Source organism: Haliotis rufescens, unplaced genomic scaffold (assembly GCF_023055435.1).
Source record: "Haliotis rufescens isolate VD_foot unplaced genomic scaffold, xgHalRufe1.0.p SCAF_1, whole genome shotgun sequence".
Lineage (NCBI taxonomy): Eukaryota > Metazoa > Mollusca > Gastropoda > Lepetellida > Haliotidae > Haliotis > Haliotis rufescens.
The window spans coordinates 64242793-64255088 of NW_025963779.1; the positions used below are offsets into that span (position 1 = coordinate 64242793).

At 42.1% G+C, this 12296-nt stretch overlaps 1 protein-coding gene across 2 annotated transcripts in view; it reads left to right on the plus strand.

Moving 5' to 3' along the window:
* Positions 1-12296, plus strand: part of LOC124142405 (hemicentin-1-like) — a 74707-nt gene that overhangs the window by 42401 nt on the left and 20010 nt on the right. For both annotated transcript variants that reach the window (XM_046510860.2, XM_046510861.2), the window contains exon 3: positions 9290-9592. In XM_046510860.2, the coding sequence (XP_046366816.1) occupies positions 9290-9592 (303 nt within the window). The remainder of the gene's footprint in view (positions 1-9289; positions 9593-12296) is intronic.

Consider the following 12296-nt stretch of genomic DNA (forward strand, 5'->3'; position numbering starts at 1 on the left):
ACAGCAACAAAATTGTATCATGAATTCACTGAAAAATACTTACTACACTGAGCACAAATGTTAGAGATCATTAATATTTTGGGGGATATTTTTGAAGTGACGACTGATCACATATTCAACATATTCAACATATTCATGATCCCTTATTTGTTTTGTTCAGTATATTTTTAAAGGATATGGTGTTTGGTGATGAAATCTAATCCGAGTGTCTATGTTCCTTAATCAATCATCCTATTCCGATTGCCATATTCCGAGTGTGTTTGATTAACTCCTTAAAGTCAATATCATTGATTTTTCGTGACCCTCGTGTCTGTTGTTGTCATTTTTGATATTCAAAATTCCAAGTTGATTCATTGATGGAAATGCACGGAATGAACTAATGCAAGGGGTTGTTAACCGACACCTGAATATTCCGACTGTGTGTCAAAACCGACGACTGAATAATTCGAAACCTTTCTAAACCAACACATGCAATAATATTGGCAACATAAGACACCTGAGTGATCGGACACCTGTCGATTCCGACGACTATGAGACCTACATGCAACCCTACTGCCAAGATGCCCCATCCATGGGTGCGAATCCTACTTCCTCCCTTGGCCTTTCATCACTTTCCCGTGCTCCCGGGTTTTCACCATCATCTACGACCAATGTCATATTAGACTTTTCTCTTAAATTGGAACTCACACGTTGTGTAACCGAAATACTGTTCAAATAGCCTCTCACCCACGACGATGTTTCGACCAATGCTTATTATGCACTTAGTGTAACCTCTGGGGCACGGGTGGCCCAGTCGTCTTAGGCGCCGCGATTCGCTGTGCAGAGTTGCGTCCCTTGGACACGCCAGAAACCAATGATTGTGGGTTCGAATCCCGGTTCGCCCCGATTATGTTTCTAGGTTTGTCAGCCCCATACCCGTGGGTTTCACCGAAGTGGTAAACGTATGAGACCTGCATGACTTCGGGCTTTTCTCTCACATTTAACTGATACGCCGCGATAAAACTTGAATACTGTTTAGAGCGGCGTTAACCCCAACTCACTCACTCTGTAGACCAGCATTTTGCATATACTGAAACGAATACAAGTTCCTGGATAAAAGTTTTAACAATATGTCTGTTAACCCTTGAACACGTCATCTTATCTGCCGGACAAAAGAATGTCTACACCCATGTGGCTAGCAATATACAAACAAGAAATGGTTATTCCGTATATTTATTTGATACGGGTATCATAGTGGTGTTTTTTACCTTACCTTTGACGTGTTTCTTTAACTGTTTTCAGCCTACTAACGTTTTGATAACGTTTGTAAATTTTGGTTAAATCCAATTTTCGAGCGTATGTTTTCTTTTGTCCGCCATTCTAAGTCTGTGATGCTGATCTTAGCGCTGCAGAGTGTAAGCCTGATGGTCTATACCTTTGGTATAAATATTTCAGATTACAGAGTCATCCCTGATGTCACGATTTTGGTCATGATCGGATTCAGCAATATCAGTTTTAGATTTAGATTTTAGATACGATCGTGTTAATAATTCACTTCCTTGATCTATTGAAACCCAAAATTCTGAAGAAAGTCTGGAAGATGAGCAAATGTACGTAACGGCACATTATTCAAACTTTTATTAGCTGTGGTGTTATTGCCTAATTTGTCGAATCATTTACACCCAAAAAACCAAAACATTTCACGAAACCGATAACTAAATTAGTTCCAGGTTCGAAATAATGCAAGAAGCAGGTGTAACCTGATCCATATCACACCTTAGGTGGACAAAACGCCCTGGATTGTACATGGAGATACGCCCATGTTTTTTCGTTGCGTAACACGCCCAGTTTCAATTTGTCAAATTATACTGATCCCGAGATGGCATTGAGAAGGTCCAATTCCATCGTGGCCGGTTATCGTTGACAGAGTGCTGTAGTAAAACATAACAATCAAATTACCGAGCAGTATAAATGTCTCCGCACGTTCTCCGGGACAAGCATCCATTGTACTTATGGAACAGGTCATCATGCAGTGTGATGCTTCTCCACAGACAAGCATTGTACTAACTCCCTTCGTGATTTATCAGTTTGTGTCGTGTTGCTTATTCATAAACGACCCTCCAATACTTCCAACTGGTGCCCGTTACCTTTGTGTGCAAGTACGGCATATATTTAGCACGGTTTTTCAGCGCAAAGCATGTATTGGTATTTCTGAAATAGGCTGTTATTGACGTTTGTTGTACCATTGAACAATGGTACAGTGTTTGTTGTAACATCTGTTATGACTCATTGTTTGTGATTGCAGTCGGAACATGGGATTTGATCGATACTGTGTTGTCAGTGTTCGCTTTGAGACAAGGAAATGGAATTATAGATACCAGATAGATATCTATGGTAGATATTTTTCAAAGTAGGAAATCCTGGCTTTGCAAATGTCAAGGGTATAACTATTATATATCAATCAATATGTTCTTATGGAAATCATATGAAAACAGCATCATTATTGGAAATTTAATGTAAACGTTCTGAAAAGACGGATCACAGGAAGGCAGAGTTGACATTATGAGCTACTTTACTCGCCTCTTTATTAGCCACTAAGGTCAACTTCAGCTGCTCGGAATTCTTGTCGTCAAAGTGGCTTATCGAGATGATATGGTTCCTGATAGTGGAAAAGCATCGCTTCATTAATGTATGACGGGTTTTTTATGAAATGTGTCCATAATGCCAAAGCTGGAGAAAAATCAGTCTCCATTATCTGCTCAAACAGATTCCACTGGGCGTAAAAGGCAAAATAGTGATGAAATTTATATGAATGGATCAATGAAAATCTGTGGTGACAACAGATGTCTTCCTCTAGCGGCAGTACCCCTCGCTCACACCATTTGCAATAACATGTAAGTGTTAGTCGCCCAACGCACATTTTAAATATGAATGTCCAAAAACTATAAATACCGTTATATCAACTTTCTATACCTTGTGTGCATTGCGCTACACAAGGCTTTAACCCTGTTATCTTGGGGATGAAGACATTTCCCAAAGGTCTAGGGGCATGTCTAGTTATGTTGTTTTTGAAAGAGTTATCGAGACTAACGGCCTTCCACATTGTGCATGTCATTGAACATGACAGATTCCTCAGAGGTTATTTGTTTAGGGGTGGCTGTTTCAAAGGGGGGCATCACTGATGCAAATTGTCGGCCCTGGCAGGTTTGACTCAAGGCTAATGATTACAGGTCTGTAACCATAATTATGCAGTAACGATTACATTATCACAATGTTGAGATCTGCGCCAACCTCCTGCCTTTCTGTCCACGCTGAGGGCACGTGTGGCCCAGTCGTCTGAGGCGCCGCCGTTTGCTGTACAGAGTTGCGTGTCTTGTGCGCGCCAGAAACTTATGATCGTGGGTTCGAATCCCGGTTAGCCCTGATTATGTATCTAGGTTTGTAAGCACCAGACCTAATGCGTGCTCGCGGGTTCAAACTCACTCACTCACTCACTCACTCACTCACCTGCTTGTGACATTGCAGTTCAAAGCTGAGCTCTAACCCAACTGTGTGGTGCTATAATTCATGCATGTCTCGCATGTTGCACACACTTTGTGATAACTGCTGACAATGGCGTTGCCTGGTATCATTGTCAAATACCAGTATATCAAATTTATATGAAAGCTATCATGTTTGTATTTCGCCATGGTCACTGCTTGGTTGTCTCGTTGACATTTACCAGTTATGTTTATGACAGAATTTGAACTTTACTGCTAAAAATATTCGCGGTGGCCCGTTAGGAGCAACAAATAGATGCAACACAATTCTGTTGACATTAATTCCTATGACAGATAACTGCTTGCTTAAAACATAAACTAAACCCGAGTCATGATGGAGCAAGTGATGAAGCCACATTCCCAGTAGTGAGACAAACAGGCACTACTCCCAACTAAACTCTGTCACAACATGGAGCTTCCATAGAGTTCTTCGTGAGTCAGATAGTTCAGGATCAATAACCTCGACAGACCCACTTCACTGCCTCCCCCAGCTGGGCATAGCATAACAACTGGTGTGTTTGTGTGGCAGTCACGGCTATCAGAGACCACCTGCTGCCTCCACGGCGTAACGAGTACACATTGGAGTTGATTTAAACCGATCATGCTTCGGCTGCTGCTGACTTAGACGTTTTCGTCCGTATCTTGTTTCTATTGTGTTACAACTATTGAGAATGGGTACTAATGGGTACATTTACATGTATTTTTTGTCGTGGAGATATATATTCCCATAGAGAAATCTTGATTCCATGGAATTACCAATACGTGAGCAAGTAATGTTTAAGGCATCTGGGTAGACTAGACTCTCTGAAATGAACATATCGGACAACAAAAACAGTTGTTCATTTATCTTAATACGACTATAAAAATAGGGAGCCCAGAGACTCTCTTCATTTTTAAATACTGTATCTAGACTTGCCAAACATTGTAGACTTGCATGGGTTGTATTTGATATATTTGTATCAGGGTCTGTAAGACAGACAAGCATCTGGGGTGACGTTGGTCCATGTCAATACTCGCCACCTATCATGACAAACCATTGTTTTTAATAAACGACATATCACTAAGCGTTGATGTTGGTCTCATATGAATGATGTATAAGGGATACTAAACTTTTCATATCAGTAGGTTCGATTGGTACATTTAAAGTCATATATTACTCGCTCGTCACCTCGTCAGTTTCCGTCAACAGCTGCATCAGTGACATAGCCACTTAGTGGAATAAGGGTCTCTGAAATCCTCAAAGTGAGGAACAGCTAACTGCATTCCAGTCCCCCCAAAACTCCCGCTATCAGCAGGGGTCCTCTTGCCAGCTTCCCCGGTGTGTCACATCTGATTAATGACCACAAGCTCTTCTGTAGCAGACGACATGTATGTGAGTCCAGAAAATAATTGTCTTCTTTTAAAATATTGATATTTGGTTATTTTAAACTACTTTCGAAACATTTAAATGTTCTGCAGATTAAAAGAAAGTTTATTGGTCAACTTGTAGACAACCCATTTAAATTTAAATTTATTGTGCGTAACATAATGGCTTTATTAATGCTTTCAAAAGCAGGCAAGACATATTACAAAGTATAACTCTTTTGCCATGAAACATTTATCTAGTCAGTTGTGTACGAAAACATCAAAAGTACAGTAGACATTGATGAATAATTAAAACAAATGTTCATAATTAACAAATCAAGTGGATTTTTTACATGAAGCAGAAACAGTATTTACTTACTGGATTCAACATTTGACATAATAAGAAATATCTTTCAAGAGCTATAAGCGTGTTCATAAACCTGCAGGTGCAATGGACATCAAGTTACTGCCCAGTACTGGAATTGGTGCACGTGGTCTTCTGGTTACATTCATGTAGATACGAGAAGTTAAGTTAAAACAAACTATATAGAAATAGTTTCATCTTGGTTTTCCTTTCATGTAAATACCATAGTCACCCCTATTTGTTCTAACTTTGATGGCAAAGAGTATTTAAAACATAAATAAGTACAAAGTAACAAATGTCATATTTGGGATAAAACTTTTATCTGTAAAGTGCAAACCCTAGTAATCATTGTTGGAGTTGAGTCCCATCTGGGACGAAAATGGAAGTTTGACAAATGGTACTCACAAGCTTCGTGTACCACTCTGACAAGTGTAAACCCACTAATTATAAAGTTTAAAATTTTACCCATCATATTATTCTCAAAAAGGTTTGAGGAACCATTTTACATTGCTACGTTAGATTTTGAGGAGGTTATTGAGGCATATAATATATCCTTTTAATAACTGAAGTGGTAGTCAAACATAACAAATGTTATATATTTTGGATAACACTTTCTTTGCAAAGTACAGTTTCTCCAGACTGAGGCACCAATCGCCAGCACACAAAGTCAGCGCTCTAATCCACTCAGCCACCGAGGCTTCCACAAAAATGAAAGTCCGACAACTGGTAGTCTAGATCACGTACTTTGAGTACCCCTCTGACAAGTGTAAATTGGCACTGTTCCCATGGCCGAAAGCTATGAATACACAATGCCATTAAGAAAGTGGTCAAATGTAACAAATGTTATATTTTGGATAACACTTTCTTTGCAAAGTACAGATTCTCGTACTTTTTCGGGTTGAGTCCCGTCCAGGATTCGAACCCACACTGCCAGAGTGAGGCACCTAATCGCCAGCACACAAAGTCAGCGATCTAACCCATTCAGCCACCGAGGCTTAAACAAAATTAAAAGTCCGACAAGTGGCCATGGGAGCCCTGCCAAATATACACTTGTCAGAGGGGTACACAAAGTATGTGATCTTGACTACCAGTGTTATCCCAAATATACTATTTGTTACATTTGACCACTTTCTAAATGGCATTGTGTGTACATGGCAGTCAAACAGTTTTGAACATTATTTGTTGTGGCGAACATATTGTAAATTTGCTCCAGTATAAATCCATTTTTCAATTTTTCACTGAAAGAGCAAGTTGAACAGAATACTATTAAAACACTAGTCTGCCTCACAGAATCTCAAGCTTTTTAGTTTCCTTTCTGCCTTCCCCTTACTGAAATGGTATAGCCCTAAAACATGAAGCAAGTATAAAATTTTCTAAAAGCTGAATCTCTCATCTCTGTGTGGCTCTTTTTCAATTTATTGGCGATATTGGTTTTTATTAAAATTATATAGACTAAGGGTTAGTCTACTAACATACCTATGAGTATGAGCCTAACCCAAAACTACCATCATTAGTAATGGCTAATGAATTGCCTAATTGGGTTTAAACCCGATAAATATAAAAACTTACCACATTGAACATGATTTATATATTGGTCAAGGGATGTCAGTTTCCAGTGAATAGACACTTTATTGTAATTATTACCTCCAAAACGTTTTTCAAAGAGTTGATTTGGTCACTGTAGTTTCACTGTTTTGTCTTGGAGTCTTATGTTTCAATTCTTGAGTGTCAAGCTGGCCCACGCCATCAGTGCCCTAAAGTAAACAAACTGGGACCAGCTTGACCGTGCCTGCTTCACTGGAGCAGGGGAACAACTGATAAGATCATGGCTAAAGAGTATCAGATTCAGTGAGAGGGGGGATGCTGACAGGGAGAGTTTGGGCTTATGCCACTAAGTGTAGCGGTAATTTAATACATAATAACATAACGGTAAATCCCATAGCGTGGGATTTCTTATTGGTTCTCGTTGGGACACTTTTGGGCCATTGGTACAAGGTATTCAAAGTTGCACAGCAGGGTTGGAGCCCTGTGCGAGGAGCCGTTAGTTGTTGACATTTTTAGTTTCAATAAAATCATTAAATGCTCTCGTGTCACCGGATTGTCTGGTCAAGACTCGACTGTTTACAAGCCGTCGCTATTCGGCGGGAGAAGCGCTGTGTGGCCTAAGACAACCAACACTTACCTTTTGACGCAAAATGTGTGAGAGGCAAGTGCGACCGTTAGCTCAGGTTGGTTGGTTGGGTCGTTTGTTGTTTTACGCCGCACTCAGCAATATTCAAGCTATATGACGGCGGTCTGTAAATAATCGAGTCTGGACCAGACAATCCAGTGATTAATATCATAAGCATCGATCCACGCAATTGGGATCGAAGACAGGCATTAACCAAGTCAGCGAGCCTGACCACCCGATCCCGTTAGTCGCCTTTTACCACAAGCATAGTCACCTTTTACGGCAAGCATGGGTTGCTGAAGACCTATTCTATACACCCTGGTGTGATCACGGAGTTTCATTGATCCATTCATATATTTTTCACCGCTATTTTGCGTTTTACGCCAAGAGGAATCTGTTTCGGCGGGTAATCGAGACTGATTATTATCTGGTGTTGACGTTCAATATTTACAGTCGAGATTCCCCGTGATTTGATCTTTGGTATTTTCCATTGTCGTGAGGCTTACCAAAACATCGGCAGCTTTTCTTTTCCCGTGATGATTCAGGCTTGTCTGTCAGTACATCTAGCCTGTTTCTTTTGTGTTACCGTCACCTTAAACACCTTAGAAAGTCATTACCTTGTAGGTTTGGCTTGAAGCTCACATCTGTGAGCGTTGTGCAGAGGTGGTAATCACTTCCGGCTTTCCTCCAGATCAAGATGACACGCCGCGATATACCTGGAATTCGGAAATAGCTGCGTTATACAAACTCACTCACTCGCTCAGATAGTTTATGTCCTTTAGTTGCTTTGGTATAGAAGGCTCAAGTGAGTGAGTGAGTCAGGTGTAACGCCGCTTTGAAAAGTCTTCCAGTTACATCTCGGTGTGTCAGTATAATGTGGGAGGTAAGCCCGAAGTGATGCAGGCGTTTACCACTTTTATGAAATCCACGAGCACGGGTATGGTCCTGTCAAACTTTAAGACATAACCGGGATTCGAACCCACGATCATAGATTTCTGGCGTACTCTAAGGACGTAACTCTGCAAAGCGAATTGTGGCACCTTAGACGGCTGGGCCATGCGTGCCCCAATTATAGGCTCGAATGGTTACTTACAAATGTAGTCAACAGCGGTTTAAAGGCGCGTGGTTCCTAACTAGTTCTTTTGCACAAGATATTAGATTAGTATGCATAGGTTATTTCGAAATTATAAACTGATAACCAAATCGTTGAAAGTACTTCCACTTAACATCCTCTGTCACCCCTTCCGCCCTACCCCCAGTACCCCCTTAACCATGACGTCCGCCCTACACCCAGTACCCCCTCAACCATGACGTCCGCCCTACCCCCTGTACCCCCTCAACCATGACGTCCGCAGTACCCCCTCAACCATGACGTCCGCTCTACCCCAACTACCCCCTCATTCATGACGTCCGCTCTACCCCAAGTACCCCCTCAACCATGACGTCCGCCCTACCCCCTGTACCCCCTCAACCATGACTTCCGCCCTACCCCCAGTACCCCCTCAACCATGACGTCCGCTCTACCCCCATACCCCCTCAACTATGACGACCGCCCTACCCCCGTACCCCCTCAACTATGACGACCGCCCTACCCCCGTACCCCCTCAACTATGACGCCCGCCCTACCCCCAGTACCCCCTCAACCATGACTTCCGCCCTACCCCCAGTACTCCCTCAACCATGACGTCCGCCCTACCCCCGTACCCCCTCAACTATGACGACCGCCCTACCCACTTTACCACGCCGTTCAGGTGCTGTACTGATTGCGTCGTTGAGGTGGCGCCCTGACAAAACATTGACGTTAGTACATTGAGCCTGACGGTTGGACACCGAATAATTAAGAATGCATAGTTTAAATGAGGAACTCAACCCAATCTTAATGTTTTGTTGCAGGAGAAAGCAGTCTGTCTGTGGACCCCAACAGACCACTCTACATCCGGGAACATTCCAGACTGAAGTTGGACTGTACATATAAGGGGGACAATGGTCACATCAAGTGGACCAAGGACGATGTCCAGGTGCAAGAGCCCCACTTCGCCACGCACACATTCAGGACGGCGGCGTTCTCCGGCGGCAAGATTCAGATGGTCACCAACTTGACCATCACCAAGAACAACATGCTTCTCAGAGACTCGGGAGTCTACGCATGCGTGTCGGGGTTGGATATGAGAGCCGTTCGGGTCAAGGTTTTGAGGGGTGTGTGTAAATATTGACCATGTTCTTGATGCTTAGATGTAGGATTTTCTTCAAGCCTTTCTGGCCTCACTCGTCTTGTTATGGGTGATGAAATGTCGCTTGTCCCGAAACACGTCTGCGGTTACTCACAGACAGAACGTGGCAATTTCAAGCTATAATTAAGATCAGTTTTATATGCCTTTTGAAATGATTTACTTAATTTGGAAATTGTATTGAACATATTCACTCGTACACACCGGTACTTACTGAAGAATACTTGTATATGGTACAAGTACCTGTATATAAATTCGTATTATATGTATTGGCGTAACCTCGATATATCGATATATGTCCGGCGATATTCCAAGGTTGTCAGGGTTAGGGGAATACATGTGGTAAATAATTGATTCTTGTTATTGTTGTAGTCGTATTCAGTCGAACACGGTTTATTATAATTATATTGATGTATGCATATTCATTCGTAGTAAGTACCTTTCCTAATGTATTTCAAGTTAAACAATTCTGCATACAATTAATTTGGAACTGTTCTTGCCATCTGTTCGATGGAAACCACAGAGCAGAGTTGCGTCCTTTAGTCTAGCCGGAATACACCATAGCCAAGCTCGTGAGTTTCACAAACGTGATAGACGTTTAAGACTTCCATCACTTTGTGTCTACCTCCTCCATTAATATGATCCGTCATGACATACGCACTGTTTAAAACGGCGTTAAACCAAACTCACTCACTCAACTAGGAACTATGGCACAATGCGAGGAAGCCTTATCTAGGTGTGTAGCACCACAACCACGAAGCCGACAGACGTAAGACCATGAACGAGTCTAACATGGGATTCGAACCCATGACACGCGCATTTCGCGCCTGGATATAGGGCAGAAAATGCGGCACCTTAGACCATTGGGCCACCCAATTCCAGACTCGTGACAGACTTGGTTAGCCGTGACTTTGTATGTTCATCTACTATGTGAGGTGAGGTGAATTTGGGTTTAACGTCGCATCCAAGATTATTGCACTTATATAGCGACGTGCATGCACGTGTATGTGTGTGTGTGGCTGCTTGTACTAGTCCGGACTGATGCCGATTTATAGTGCTAGCTCACTGAGATACCATGCCGCAGTTTAACATGAATACCCCACTCAGACACAGTATACTGACTCCGAGTCGACCAGTCCTTGTTTTAGCCCCTTAATGCCGAGCGCCAGACAGGGTAACAACAAGTACCATCTCTTAACGTCTTTTTGTATGACGCGGCCGGGGATCTAACCCCGGACCTTCCTCATCTATGTACATAAGTAAGTTGTGTTTGATGGTGTCTTATTTTACGCGGGCGGTGGGGTAGTCTAGTGGTGAAAGCGTTCGCTCGTCGCGCCGATGTCCCGCGTTTGATTCCCCACATGGGTACAATGTGTGAGGCCCATTTCTGGTATCCCCTGCCATGATATTGCTGTAATATTGCTAACAGCGGCGTAAATTATACTCACTCACTCATGATATTGCTGTAATATTGTTAAAAGCGGCAAAGCGTAAAACCATCTTCCCTGACACACTCTTATTTTACGCCAGAGGCAGCAATATTCCCGCTGACGGCGGCTTGTTAATAATTTGTACGTTAATGTGTTCATATGCTTCACACAACCGCCGTATTACATTAATCCAAGAATGTAATGAATGTCTACGCATAATTGAGTACATGCCTTGATGGAGGAGATATCCCCCTCCAAGCCTGTGTCGTATGCGGTGATATTGCGTCTACGGGGGTAAGGTGTTACATTTCGCAGACATGTTTGAATAATACTCAATACTGTGGAATTTAAGTAAATGTTAAGAAAATATAAAGAAACACAAAATAGGCAGCTGCGTCCCGTTTACATCTCGTAAGCATATATTAAGTATGGAAATTACGACACTCGTAGCGCTAAGATTTATTCGTAAATATGTTAAAATGGGAATTACGGCACCGCTAGCGCTTAGAATATTTGATAAGTATAATTATAATTAAACTGGGGGTTACGACACCTGTAGTGCTAAGATTATATTCTAAGTAGAGATTACAATGGGAGTCCCCCACCCCCACCCCCACCCCCACCCCCACCCCCACCCAACCCCACCCAACCCCACCCACCCACTTTGTAAATCCACGCTACTGTATGGGGTCGTCCTCCACGGGCGTTGGTATAATACTCCAAGGGAATTTAGAACTTGTAAATTGTGTGACTCTCCGACAATTGCAGACGAGTTTCATTATATATTTCGTTGTCCTGCTTTTGATGAAAATAGAAAAAGATTTATTTCAACAAAACTAACCCAATTTTCAAATATGGCATCTTATAGACGGTTGTTTACATCATCAGATTTCACTGTTTTAAGAAACCTAGCAAAGTTTATAAATGTTATCTTCTCTGTAATATCAAAACTTAGATAATAGACATGCTTATTATATCTACCACTGTTTACAATATATTGTTTTATTCCGCCGCCATTTTGACTGCTTGTATATAATGATTGACATGTAAAATGTACTCTAATACCACCATGCGTGGTTCTCTAGAGAATAAAGTGAAGTTGAAGGTAGAGCTGCCCAACCTATAGTCCGTGCTGGACCTGCTGCTTTGTTTGGTCACTCACCTGTGAAGACCCCGTTAGAATAGGTCTTCAAAAAGCCATGCTTGTCCCTATTAGGGGCGGGTGGTCAGGTTCGCTGACAT